The sequence below is a fragment of the Euprymna scolopes genome, chromosome 25 (assembly GCF_053919585.1).
Source record: "Euprymna scolopes isolate OS-2025 chromosome 25, ASM5391958v1, whole genome shotgun sequence".
NCBI lineage: Eukaryota > Metazoa > Mollusca > Cephalopoda > Sepiida > Sepiolidae > Euprymna > Euprymna scolopes.
Genome location: NC_136506.1, coordinates 107,015,453 through 107,030,768, shown reverse-complemented (window position 1 = coordinate 107,030,768; position 15,316 = coordinate 107,015,453). Strand labels below are relative to the sequence as shown.

General features: G+C 31.4%; 1 protein-coding gene across 2 annotated transcripts in view; it reads right to left on the bottom strand.

Annotated features, from left to right (window-relative positions):
• LOC145247555 (dipeptidyl peptidase 4-like) overlaps positions 1-15,316 on the bottom strand; it is a 376,657-nt gene that overhangs the window by 199,734 nt on the left and 161,607 nt on the right. Inside the window, exon 1 of one of the 2 annotated variants that reach the window (XM_080109400.1) lies at positions 14,587-14,712. The exons of the other annotated variant lie outside the window; for it this stretch is intronic. Coding sequence (XP_079965526.1) covers positions 14,587-14,607 — 21 coding nt within the window. The 5' untranslated portion in view covers positions 14,608-14,712. Of the gene's footprint in view, positions 1-14,586; positions 14,713-15,316 lie in introns of those variants that run through there. 2 annotated transcript variants of the gene reach the window in all.

The window sequence follows — 15,316 nt, the reverse complement described above, 5'->3', positions numbered from 1 at the left end:
GTGTTTCAATGTCGTCTCGTGATCACTGGAAAAAGTCAGTTTATGCCCTAAATAAATGAATTGGTTGACCTGTTTAATAGGTTTACTGTGAATAGTTATATTTAAGTTAAACTGTGATTTAGCTGTAGACATACATTCTGTTTTCTCTTGGTTTATTTCTAATCCTATCTTCTTTGTATTCTTTGCTAATACATCGAGAAAAATTTGAAGTTTATGTGTGCATTCATTAACAAGAACGATGTCATCACAGAATTAGGCTGGGTTGGGTGGCTTTCCAAAAACACAGCACCATTCTAAAATCCAAATGGGTGCCAATAAATGTTCAAGTAAAAGTTTACTTAATTTATGTCCTCCTAATAGTTTTATATGGCCTTGATTGTATCACATGGACTAAACAACTAGCCAATCACATTGAGGTATTTTAAAATCACGTAATGCGTTTCATTAAAGACATTATCTGATCGAAAAAAAACAACAAAATATCTACCCACCATCAAACTACTTCCCTACTCCCTCTATTTAATAAAATCAAAAGTAAAACCCTTAAACCTTTTCTCTATGTAAAACAATCAACCACTGGTCTGTCAAAGCTTTGCTTTGAGGGTATGTTAGAAGGCAAAAGAGGCAGAGGAAAGCCAATGCGAAGGTGGAGAGAAAATGTTTTTGATTGGACATCTCTCAAAAGTTGGTCGTACATCAACTAACTTGCCCTGGATCAGAAGGAATGGCAAAAAATATGTCACGTGAGTTCGCAATATGCACCAAGCGGAAGATGCAGCTCATGATAGCTTTAGCAAGATTACAAATACGTCTAATTAGTAAAGTGGATGATAAAAACAAAGTAGAAAATGTATTGAAAAGAATTGTTTACAAAAAATGTATTTATTCTGTCAGCAATATATTTGTTAAGTATTCAGGTGGGCGAGTTGGCTGGTACATATCGTGCTCTTAATTTATGTGACAGGAAATGGGGGTAAACAAGAGGGTTATAGTCAGCTAACGTACTTCCTATCTTCTGGCGTAGTACTACAGGAAGTGGTGACAAGGCAAATCAGTTTCTTAACTTTTATTGTTCTTCAGTATTTCTATTGTGAAGCCATTTATTGAAATAAAATATAAGAAAAGCACATTATTGAAAATTATACAATAAAAATTAACAAAATTATACAGAAAAAAATAACGCAATTAGTCTTTACTAGTGGGGGGGGGGGGCTAGCTTTGCTGGGTGTGAAATCTGCTTAAATACGTTGTCCAGATTTCATATACATTATTATGGAGTCATGATTTAAAAAAAATTGTATTTAGGTACCATCAGCTAGAATCGAAACCAAAACTGTAGCATTAAAAGCTGGTGATGTTACCAATGTACCAACATGACATGCATATAAAGTGGTTAAAAATTAAAAATAAAATAAGATGACTGTACAAAATGTTTAACGATTTTTTTCAATTTTAACCTATTTTTTCCCCTTAAAACAATTTTAACCTATTTTTTCCCCCTTAAAACAATTTTAACCTATTTTTCCCCCTTAAAACAATTTTAACCTATTTTTCCCCCTTAAAACAATTTTAACCTATTTTTTCCCCTTAAAACAATTTTAACCTATTTTTTCCCCTTAAAACAATTTTAACCTATTTTTTTCCCCCTTAAAACAATTTTAACCTATTTTTTCCCCTTAAAACAATTTTAACCTATTTTTCCTCCTTAAAACTATTTTAACCTATTTTTTCCCTTTTAACCTATTTTTTCTATGTCGGCTAAAGACTCATAAAAGAACGGCCCATAAAAAATCCAATCATTTGAGGCCCCTAGCACCACTTTGCAATTTCTAGTTTTGGTGGAGATAGAGTTTGAAAATATGACAGACAGACAGGCAGACATACATACGTTTATATAATAGATTTGTGTTTTTATAACAAAATTAAAAATTAAAAGTTTTCATTTTATTTGAAATTGAAATATTTATGAAATTATAAATTCAAGTTTTTTTAAATTTAAAAATAAGTTTAATTTATATTATAAATGTGTTTATGAAAATATAAAAATAAAATTATTAAAATCAAAATAACAAATGAAATTACTGAATCCAAATAACAAAATTTTAAACATCATAAAAAAAACGTATTCAATACATAATAGTCCAAAAATAGTTTTAATAAATTTTAAAAAGTGTTTGCAATGATTCTTAAAAATTAAAACTAATGCCTGTCACTGCTTATGGTAGCGCTATGCCGGAAGTTAGGAAGTACGTTAGCTAACTAAAAAAAAAAAAAAAAATGACTTGATAGCCAAGATCATGAGAACGGAAGTCGAAGATACAAGTAGGCGGAAGTGACATTTCTAATACGTTAGTTGAAACGTGAAAGCAACATATGTATTTCATACTTATTGTTCTTTCAAGTTTCTGCAGATAAGACAAGCAGAGAAATAAACCAATGTGAACATAGAATTAGAAGCAATAAACTTTGAAGTTGGTGAGTTTGCTAATTATTCCCATCAAGAATAAATGGTAGATTGAAGAAAATGACTTCTCGCCATAGGTGGCGCTCTAACCAATCATTTTATTGCAACGCAAAACGGTAGTGTTTTTATTGTTAACCAATTATAATCAATCTTTTATTACGCACTTAATTCATTGCTAGATGGACGTGATGGCCTACCATTATGACTCTTCCCCTAAAAAATAAATCGTTCTTTCTAATGAGAGAAATTTAAATAGAAAATACAGCACAATAAAACAATCATGAATAATATTAATTTAATCGTTTTATTTTAGTTTTATTAATAAACAAGCAGGGCTACCCGGCATTGTCATATAACATAACTTCTGCTTTCTGCCCCTCTCTCTAGCTGCTCTACCCTTTTCTTCTTTGCCAAACCCATTCCTCTTTCTGGCACACACACACACAACTTGAGTCCGCATAATGGACACAAATCTGTGAAAAAATATCAGAGTTACTTCCCTTGACATAATGACATCAAAAGATGTGTGTATGTGTGACAGAGCGTGTATGGGTGCATGTGAGAAAATCAGCAGCAGCTGAATGATAGCTGGCTAGCAAAAATATTAGCAGCAGCAGTCATTAAAGCATGCATGCAAATTAGCAAGTGTGCGTGAGCTTGCATCACAAGACAATGGAGAGAAAAATGCACCACGTGGTCGAAGACAGAAGCAAGCTGCATGTTGGGGAAGATGGACATGTAAATACTAGGGCAAAGTGGCAAGGGGAAAGATTTTTAAATTGCACACGTGCATGCGAAAAGACTTTTGAAAAATAATGAAATGCATTGTTTTGGGAAGAACCACAAATAAATGCACTTCGAAAAATGCTGAGGCGGATTTTTATTTATTTCTTTTTTATTTGTTTGTTCCATTGCGATGGTGCGAGATGGTGTGTGGTTCAAAGAGGTTTGAAATGTAACGATACAGTTCAAATATAACGGCCACGTTACATACGTCTTGATAACGTTAAATGATATAAATTACCATTTGACCCTAAAATAATTAATCTTTTTTTTTTTTCTTGTAATTTTAGAAAGTTATACATCCAGGGTTATGGTGAATAAAAAAAATTCAACTTTGTGGTTGTTTTTTGTGTATTTTTCAAGTTTTAGCTGAACATATGAACAAATATTTGCCCATTATATATTAAAAGAAAGGTTCAATTTTTAAGGCAGCCCAACATAAACTAATTTTGTGATTTATTCTGACATATTTCTTCCCTTTTTTTTTTTTTGATAAATTCCAAAGAAATATTTACACAAATCAATCTCATATTTTTTTCTCTCTCGGTTATGATTCATTCGATCGTAAATTTTTATAAAATCTTAAAATGGCGAATAAATAAATAAATAAAAAGACATAAATATGGGAGCTTGAATGTTCCCTAACAAATATCATTTTTTTTGTGATATTGATTAAAATAAATTTATATATCTATAAAAGTGAGAATGTGTGTGTGTGTGTGTGTGTGAGGACAATTCTCAACCTATATACTCAACGAATTTTTGATCTACAGACTTGAAATTTGGTATATAGGGTATTCAGACATGTGGAAAACATTTTAATTGGTTTTGGTTTTTATCCAGAAAAAATTGCTGCTATGGGGTCAAAATACAGAAAATTGGTACGTGGGGTGGTCATCGGATTTTTATCTGTTTGTCAACTGAATTCGCATGCGTGAATTGTTCACATGACAGATTACTTATATTAAGAATAAGTAGGTTTGAAAACACTTTTTAAAGAACGTGTCAAGCTGGCCTAATGGTTATCATATTTGACTCACTGTCTTTAGGCGTTGGTTTCGATATCACCATGGTTGTGACGTCACGGGCGGTCAAAATAATGCCTTTTATGCAACGTCGTGGGAACAAGGGTTGAATGTCAGCGAAAATAATCAACCCTCCCTGTAGAAAATTGCCCAGTTGAGGGTGAAGGAATTAATGCCTTTGGCCATATTTTTTGATATTTGTCGTGTGAAGGGTCAAGCTTCAAAATCATACCAATCTCGTGAAAATCTATCACCTCTGTCGAAAGTTTTGCGAGACATACAAACATACATTTAAACAAACAGGTGAGATTTATATTATAGATGAATGAAAAGCAGGATTTTCAGTTTAAACGACAGTTGTTGTTTTAACCCTTTTGTGTTGAGTGCCATCCTCCCTTTTTATATTCCAGCAGTAGTCTGCCAACATACGAGGATTCCATTTTCCTTTAAAATGTTTCTCCATCATTCAAATATCCTGATAGGCTCTCTCGCCATGTTCATCACTCCCATCATTAATATTCTCCATAAAATTCTCAAAAGTGACAATTTTGTTAATTTAACAGTTTAAATTAATTTAATTTAACCTAATTTAACAAAAAAAGGTCAGAAATAGATATTCTATACAATCTCCTGCGATGCCACTAAGATTCTCCACAAAATTTTAGAAATTGACAATTATTGCAAAAAACTATTTAATTCAACAAAAAGAAGGCCAGAAATGAATTTTCCATGCCATTGTACATATGATAATGGCCATAGATGTTCTGTATTTTTTTAGTGTCGCACGGTGTTATTTAATAGCATCTTCGTTCCATTTGTGTTTTATAATATTGGGACAGAAAAAGTTACATATATATATATATATATATATATATATATATATATATATATATATATATATATATATATATATATAAATTTAAAAAAACTGTGGGGCAGATTGCTGAAACAATCTTTCACTTGGTGATACAAGCATCAAAATTGAAAATTGTCAGGTTTGCTTCTGCAGACATCTTGAATTTTCTGATGGCTAACGTTCTTTTCTTTAAATGAATGTTAGCCACGTCATTTGTGCGACTTTTGGTGCTTGTATCACTAAGTGAAGATTCTTATGGAATATTGAGATAACCTGCCCCACTAATAGGATATGCTTTCATCCTAGCGGAACTGAACACAAACTTTTATACAGTGAAATGAATACGCTTACAAATCATCTGCCTTACTTATTTGTGACGTAAAAACTCATCAAATACAATTTGTCTATGTTGAATTCCCACTGAATTTTCGTTCCAGTTTTTTTCTTTTTTTTTTTTTTTGCTAGTCATAAAAAGTTAACTACACCTCCCTTTTACTTGGCCTATACTAACTTCAACCATTTTTACTTTTTAATTTTTTTGTTTTTGTATAGAAATAATGTGTGATAAAATCCATGTCATAAAACGTTCAGCTTCCTTGTTTCAGTTGCTCTGCACAGCATTAACAGTTTCTGCATGCTGCACCTGTGATAGACATGTGCGCTGATGTGTGTGCCACGATTTATCCGCAATTAGAATCGTCAACACTGTGGAGCCAGGTTCTAATTACCCATAATGCCTTGCAGTTAGAACAAACGATTTTAGCATGAAAAATGAATTCCCATGATATGAAATTGGCCCAAATACAAGATCATCTGGTGTTATAAAGCCTGGAACGAGTCTATGGATGTTGTTTGTTTTATTTAAAAAATATTTTTGCATAAGTTGGGGGGTGACACTATTCTTCCGTTTCTTCTCTCAGACAGATAGCTGACATGAAGTAAAAGAAGAAAACAGCCATTTTTCGCTTAAAATATATTTCACTAGCTTAACGCCTGGCGTTACCCAGTCGTACAATACGCTTAAACATGATATTTTAATTTATGCAGATTGTGTATGTATTATAGAATGAATCCTCTATTAATTATCATATATTACAAGGAGTAATTTACCGGTGGATAATTTGCAAAAAAAAAAAATTAAAAAATAATAATGATAATGTTGTTCATCAAATTCTGTCTGTGTTTGTCTACAATATCACGTCAGCTGATATTTGGACTTGACGCTCTTAAAAATAGTCTTTCTTCCATCTTATACATAAAAAAAGAAGAATTTTTATACGGGAATATTTTACGTTACACTGTCCAAGATTACACCGGTGTAACGTAAAATATTCCACTGTAAAAATTCTTTTTTATCTATAAGAGAAGAAAGACCACTTTTAAGAATGGATTTTTTATTTTCGATAGTTAGCGGATGAATTTCTGTACAAAACATATCTAAGAACACTGCCAGAAATATAAATTATGTGTGAAATTTGCAAAAGATACGCTCAGCCATTTCGGAACCTATAAGGAAGGAACTCTCTTTCTCTCTTACACACACACAAATCGACTTTTATATAATACTAGCCCAAGTGGCTGATCTCTTTAAGATACAAAAATCAGTATGCTGAGACAGATACTACACTTTGATCTTTGCCAAAAGGCCGAGGAACAAACTACCTGGCTCTAGGGCCAGGCATTTGCATTCAAATAGTTTTGCTCTATTTATACAAAAAAGACAAACAGCCGACACGATGGGACGGCGGGAATTTTTTAAAACTCGATCAAAAAAAAGATAGAGACAATGTCCGTTTGCGAATCTGAGATGTTACGATCTAGGAAGTCCGAGAGTTCTTGGCCTTCGGGCCGGGATCAAATAGAGATTAATTTTAACTTTATATAAAAGAGTCATTCATATTATTTCGATTCTTAGGACTATTGTTCTCGTCTTGAGTTATTTTCACAATGTTTCGGTTGATGTACCTTCCGACCTTCTTCAGGTGTAGCTTGTTCAACTCAGAAATCTGCATGTAATTCCCAACAAAACCCTTTATTTAACATGCTCTCGTTCCATCAGCCATGACTGGGTAAAAATCCAAAGTAAATCGCAATTGTATTTTGAGCATCGTATGCACCAAAGAATGAATCTTCAATCTCCATAAAAATGTAACACACAACTAAATTTTACCAAGTACTTTATCCACTACGCCAGGGGTTCTGTTTGAAATTCCATGCAGATTCCAAAGTTTGACAGAAAAATTTCTGAGTTCAACAAGATACAACTGAAGAAGGTCGGAGGTTACATAAACCAAAACATTGTAAAAATAACACTATATTGAGAACAGTAGTCCAAATAATCCAAATAATATGTATAATCAATCCTCATCTAAAACAATTCGGAAACATGTAAAAAGAGGATTGTAGTTTGCTTGATGCATTGCTAGCAAATAAGTATACAGGTACTTTATATTTAAGGTTGTTTGCAATGTTGTAAAAGCCGTGTATCCCCCTCTTTTATTATACTGATTTCTAAAATGTCAACAAGATCGAAAACACAGGACGAGTTCTTGTTTAGAAAACATTCAAACGAAACTAATAAAAGGCTTATTGGCAAGTCAAACTTGTGAGATTAGCAAAGTTAAACTATGTTCAGTTTTAGGCCTGAAAAGAAGCTTTACTTATAAAAAAATGACATTCATGGAATTGTTGAGAAAATTCACAAAATTTTTGCCATCAAAACCACATTCGATGCAAATAGACTTTAGTTTAGACCTGACATGTCCACCAAGGTTCAGTCATAGATGACCAACAGTCTTTGTTTTATTGATATCCAATGATATGGGGGCACTTTGGTGATCGTCTGATCAGTAGGTGTGATTGGGCCTCACACACACCGGACCGTAGTCCCTCTTTTCCTTGAGTTTTATCTATGAGGTTATCTGAAAAATAATGTGAATCAAAACACTGGGTAGACTATGCCTGAATTGAAGAGTACAATTACTGCCAGAATTAGGAAAAGTGCCTTCTTCACGTGTATATTGTCAAACTCGGGAATCTTTCTGTTGAACTCGTTCATTCTATTTCACCACAAAACTTTTCTTTTCTGTTGGATTCTTAATCACTATAAATTCCATGGGAATGAAAAAGCCAACATGGATACAAAAAAAAAAAAATCATTAAAACTTGAAATAAGTTACATAAAAAAAACCATATACTGACTACAAACTTTTAATAAATTAATTTATTACAAAGAAATGGCAAGAAACTTGAAACAGCTGCCAAAACAGCAAATTATTTAAAATTAAAATTAAAACTATACTTAAAAGACAACTGTCAGACCCCAAAAATCATGAAAAGAAGAAGTAGTCCTATCACGTATTCAGATAGAACATACATATATAACTCATTTCTTCATATTAAAAAATGAAGAACCTCCCAAATGTATAATATGTCGCGAGCCATATACGGTGAAACATTTCTTGCTGGACTGTTAGGACCTTACAAACATTCGTAAACACTTTTACAAGGGCAAAAATCTAAAAGCACTATTTGAAAAAGAAAACCCTAATAATATACTAAACTTCTTAAAAAGAGCGAATCTCTGCCACGAAATATAAATCCATCTCAAACAACTAACAACATTAAAACATCACTCGGATATTCTTAGCGACAACCAAACTGGAAAAGAACCAAACATCTAAAGACAACAAATGTAGAAGGCAAATAAAATTTGAAAACAATTAACTTATAAAACAAAAAAAAAATTATACCCCCCCCCACAAAAAACAACAACAAAACAACAACTCTTATATACAGCATTAAATGACCCAAATAAGGTCGATATGTTGGTTTAATCAGACATAACTGTGTAGAAAACTCTACTACGAATTTTAGGAACCATAAACCTATTTTAGTTTCTAAATGTAAATATCGCCATTTTTGTAGGCACCCATTTCTTCAAAAAATTATTTTGTTCATTCTCTGATTATGACAGCTAACATCTGTCATCCATAAAAACATTAATTCATATCTCATCTCTAAAGAAAGCTTCTTTATTCTTTTATATTGTGTAGAAAACGAAGTAGGAGTAGAAATCGTTTCTTTTCTTTTCTTGTTGGATTCATAAAATCGATCAAAAAAACAAAAAACAAAAAAAACAAAAAACAATGCATGGGTTATAAAAAACAGAAACAAAGAACTTACCATATTTTATTTCTAGATTTAACGAGTACTGAGGCTTCCTTGCCATAATGCACTGATTTCTCAAGCTTTTTTACATGGCGGCACACTATTAAGCTCTTTAAATTTTCACAGCACGTCTATCACAAAAACTGAATATTTAAATGAATATGCTTACTAATTTTTATTGTTACGGAAAATTCCAAATACCAAAAAATTTAAACAAACGAATTAAACATTACTGTTAGAAACTAGCTCAATATATTGTAGTGGACTTGTGGTAGAGAAGGAAATGTGTGTTCATCTCACGTTCGGGTGTCACCAGTTTGTAGCGGTCTAGGGTATAGCACGTGTTTAGTTTTGCGTGCGTCTCCCGCTGTTAGCTGGTGAGAGGAAAAGTCTATTGTTGTAGAGAGAGAGAGAGAGAGAGAGAGAGAGAGAGAGAGAGAGAGAGAGAGAGAGAGAGAGAGAGAGAAAGTCAATCCAGGCCATGGAGAGAGAAAGCGTGTAAGGTGCACATACTATCTGTTGGCTCTTGCCCCATACATAATAGCAGAGGACGTGAAGCGCGCAGGCGCGCCCGAAGGAAGCGGTTGGTCCGTTGACCACCCAGGTCAGGAGCTGAATCGAAAAGAAAGAAATAGCTCAGGTCTCTTGCGTTTGGAGTTGTTTCTGGTGTCCTTCGCGCATGTGTGGATTTCCTTTAAAGGGAAATGATGTTGCCCATGTGTGCGTACATGTGTGCGTACATGTGTGTACGTACGTGAACGTAAATATATGTACGTGTGTGTACGTGCGCACGTATGTGTATGACAAGTAAAGTGGCTTGAAATGTGAACACGTGTTTTTGTGTGCGATTAGAAAAGGCTTGCACAATATGTTACCATGACATAGGCTGACATATATTCGGTGGGTTTTTAACAGTATTTTGTATATTTCTTTAATTTTTAACTCCTTTTCCCAAACTTACCGTGTCAAAGAGAGAGTCGGGGGCCATTTTTAATTTTCAATACATCGGTAAACACTATGTTTTTCGAGTTGAATAAACATGTTACATTAAATAAAAACACTAAAAACATATCCAGTGCGGTAGAAAAGTAACTTATCTTGCCTTTGATAACATTCATTTGTTATATATTTATTTTTTGACAACTTTTTCGAATCTATGTGTACAGTAATAGAAACCCCAAAAACGTACACAGAATACATCATGCAAAATTAATAATCATTGAACACGTATAAATTATCATTTAGAAAGTGTCGTCTTTTATTGATTTGTTGTATTCATACGGGTTTCTTTGTATGAGGGAGGATTTGCTCGTTTTTTGTTTGTCGAATGAGGAGATAAACTGTAATGAAAAGTTAATCAAAACACATAAGACAATGATAATTGGCGGACCTGAAGAAGTTTGCCCCCTCCCATCTCTATTTTTTAAATTTTCGTTTTTTTTTTTTTTTTTTTTTTTAGCGGATTATTAGGGATTGCCGAACGATTGTGAAGATTGGACCGCATGTTTCGGTGACGTCAGATTTGTGTGTACTATATGAACTATGGAAAAGCAGAAGCGACTTAATGATTTTTTAAAACCTTTGTTTATCTTCTTCAAACTGCAATTAATAATTAATCTTTGTTATAATGTTGTTAGGTTTTAAGATTTACACAGTTTAATGATTAATAATATTATAAACATTTGTATATTAAATATGAAATACGGTTTTACTGAATGTTCTTTTGGTTACCTATGGGCTTCCATATTTTGTTCGGTAAAAAGAGACAAACAAAATATGAGGGGAGGGGGCTACAAAATGCTTAATATTTGTGCAATAATATTTTCAAATTGGTTTTAATCTGGCGATAAAATAGCTGACAAGAGTCATGTTTATATTAAAACTTAATATTAAAAAAAAATTTAAACACAATTAATTAAAAATCTATGTTGTAACAGAACATTTTGAAATAATGGAATTTTTAATCGTTTTAATCTTTTAAAAATTAATTAATGTTTATGATGTTTCTTTTTCTTGACAATTCAACTGATTATAGTATGTATTAATTCGAAAAAGCGCTATAAAAAAACAATAATATTAAGTTTATATCAATTTTTTAATTGCAACTTTAAGGTAAATTTCTGTTCAATATGTGTATTTAAATTTAAAAAAAAACATTTTTTACTTATTTGAACTCTTATATTTCATAATAAATAGAAATTTCGATAGATTAAATATATTTTGTTCGAATTTCGAAAAAATAAATGGAGGGGGGGGCACGCACTAAAAATTATTTCCCCTTGTATATTTAACGAAAACTACATTTTATATGTAATTTCATTCTAAAATGGATAAGTATCGAAAATTTAACGAAAATCTGACCATTAGTTTATTTTTGCTAGATTTATTAAATACGGGTATGTTTTCCCGTTCGGAATGTCTACTACATGGGAACGTTATTTTAAAGCACCAATTATATAAACACGATTTTCGTCTCGCAATTTCATTATTTTCGTTCGAATAAAAAATTTTTTTTAAATTATTACTGGTTTATTTTGCCCTTCTTCTTTTAAATGGTACAAAAGTTATATTGATAATATTAATTTATAATAAAGTTACATCGTTTTACATGGGGTGGGGTAATTCTGTGGTGTGGTGCTGGTGCAGTGCACTGGTGCAGTGGTGTGGTGCACTGGTGCAGTCAGTCCCTACGGATTATTATGTCTACCAGATTATCATAAAAAAATGAAAAAAGTCAATATTTAAATATTTGTAATGGGGTGCTCAGTTTCTAATGCAACGTAATAGTAAACTGATCACCCATTTTAGAACCACTCGACGTTTTTAGGCCAAATTTCGTGAATTTAGCCTTTTTAAAAGCAGTTTAGCCTTTTTTCGGAGATTATTATTAAAAGCATCGTAATAATAATAATAATAATAATAATAATAATAATAATAATAATAATAAAGCTTCACTAAAAAAAGGCTAAATTCGCGAAATCTGGCCTAAACACGTCGAGTACTCGAGTGGTTCTAAAATGGGTGATCGATTTACTAGAACGTTGCATTAGAAACTGAGCACCCTTACGAATATTTAAATATCGAATTTTCAATTTTTATTTTTTTATATATAATTTGGTAGACTAGTGTCCATTCGATAAAAATCTGCTGAAAAAATTGACAAAAACAAATGCGAAAATAAAAAAATAGAGGGGAGCAAACATTATACAAAACAGAAACCCACTCAATATATGTTACCGTGACATAGCCTGACATATATTGAGTGGGTTTCTAGCAGTATTTTGTACATTTTTTTAGTTTGAACTCATTTTTCCAAACTTAACGTTATAAACAGAGACCTCGCCGTCGTTTGTCTTTTTCAAATATATCGATAAACACTGTATGATTTTCGAACAGAATAAACATTTTACATTAAATAAAAACACTAAAACCTATCTAGTTAGGTAGAAAAGTAACTTATCTTGTCTTTGATAACATTTATTTGTTACATATTTGTTTTGGTACTTCTACAGTTTACTGCCGAAAATGGAGACACCATTTTTTTCGGACACCTGTCATTTAGAATAAGACGGATAAATCAGCATTTTAAACTATGGCCAAAGTAGAAAACAAATAATAAACAAATTAAGCGGGGTTGTATTACTGTACACGTAGACTCGAAAAAGTTGTCAAAAAAACAAATATATAACAAATAAATGTTACCAAAGGCATGATAAGTTACTTTTCTACCTAGCTGGATAAGTTTCTAGTGTTTTTATTTAATGTAACATGTCTATTCAGCTCGAAAAACATAGTGTTTACCGATGTATTGGAAAATTTAAAATGGCGCCCGACTCTCTCTTTCACACGGTAAGTTCGGGGAAAGGGGTTATAAATAAAACTCGCTCAATATATGTTACCGTGACATAGGCTGACATATATTCGGTGGATTTTTAACAGTATTTTGTATATTTTTTAAAATTTTTAACTCCTTTTCCCAAACTTACCGTGTCAAAGAGATTCGGGCACCATTTTAAATTTTCCAATACATACATCGGTAAACACTGTATGTTTTTCGAGTTGAATAAACATATTACATTAAATAAAAACACTAAAAACATTCGCAGTTATGTAGAAAAATAACTGCTCTTGCCTTTGTTAACATTTATTTGTTATATATTTGTTTTTTGACAACTTTTTCGAATCTATGTGTACAGTAATACAAACCCAATCAAACTAAATATTAATTACTTCCGAAAAGAACTATGAAAAAAAGTAAATTAAGAAAGTGAAAGAAGAACATATATCCGTAATTGTTTAATTGGAAATGTTTCGATTTAATTAATGAAAACGGGAAAGTTTTTCATGAAACGTATGTGTGCGTGTGTGTGTATGTGTGTGTGTATATATATATATATATATATATATATATATATATATATATATATATATATATATATATATATATATTAAAAACAGAAAATGAATGACATGTTCATAATTATTGAAACTGGGCGGGCGCCATTTGAAAACTAAAACATTTATTGAATAAAAATGTATCAAAATATTATTGTAAAGACATGCGTAAGAAAATATAAGGTACTTGTACAGTTTAGTCAAGACATTAAAAAATGAAAATACCGAAAAAAAAGTTTAAATTTTATGTATTCGTTATAGAACGAAGTTCTCCGAAAAAAAAAAATCGAACCTTTTGCTCGGTATCATAACAAATTGCTTTTTCGCTGTAAAATAAAAACTACTTGATGAAATTAATTGAAATTTTTTTTTTTTCGGAGAACTTCGTTCCATAACGGATACATACAATTGAAACTTTTTTTTCGATATTTTCATTTTTTTAATGTCTTGACTAAACTATACAAGTACTAAATATAATTTTAATAAAACAATGTTGTAATTTTTTTTAGATTTATTTCCTACTTCGGTCATAGATTTAAATACTGATTTTTCTTCTGATTTTAACGACAGGTGCCCGAAAAAAAATGGTGTCTCCATTTTCGGCGATAAACTGTAGAAATATCTTTGTTTTTCTTCTTTTTTTTTACAACTTTTTTGAATCTATGTGTATAGTAAAACAAACCCCAAAATACCATAATTTTTATTTTTAAGTCATCTTCAAGACTTAAGAAGACCCGCGGCCATTTATTTAATCCCTGGAGGTTACATCGAGCGAAACGTTGTACGAATAACACTTAAGATGAAAACAACAGTAGTCTGAAGGATTCAAATACGAATTATCAATCCTCATCTAAAAAAAAAAAAAAAAAAATCAGTAATGTGAAATCACTTACATCACTTTCAGAGTAAGTCATCTTCGATCCGATTATAGATTTTGCGAGAGAAAAACTAAAGTCCGCCTTTGGTCAATGTCAGAGTTTAAAAGAATCCGCGCGCACTTGTCATGACGGATAATTTGAAAACAGAGTTTATGGAGCCGTGACTAAAGGATTAAATACAAACATTAAATCGAGGTAAGTAAAAGAAAGAATGAAAGGATTTTTTTTAGCTCTCTATATTAAATATTAAATAAGAAAAAAATAAGGAAAAAAATATTTTTTAGGTTACGTTTTTTTTTTGTGTAGGGGGAGGGGGTATTTTAAAAATAAAAGTATATCTGTTGAATTTTCTTATAACTTTGTAAAGGGAAATTGTTTGTGTGCGGGAGGGATAGGAAGGTTCGCCTTTTTTTTTTTTTAAATAATTTGTTCATAAATTTAGTTATGTTTTAAAAAAATCAATGTGTTATCATGATGAAACAAATATTGTGAGAGATCGATATTAACTTTAACATTTTGCCTTAAAAAAACAATTTTTTTCTTCTTGGAAATAATAAAAAAAATAATAAAAATAAATCAATTGTAAAAATGTTGATTGATTTTTTTTTTACGTGTAAAAATCCTGAATTTTTCAAACAATGTTTTAGAGATATTTTTCCTTTTCTTTTAACAGTGAATAATTCCAATTGTCTTGCACGTATATTTTTCCTTAAAATTTTTTTCCCAATCTCCAGTTAAGTTGTAA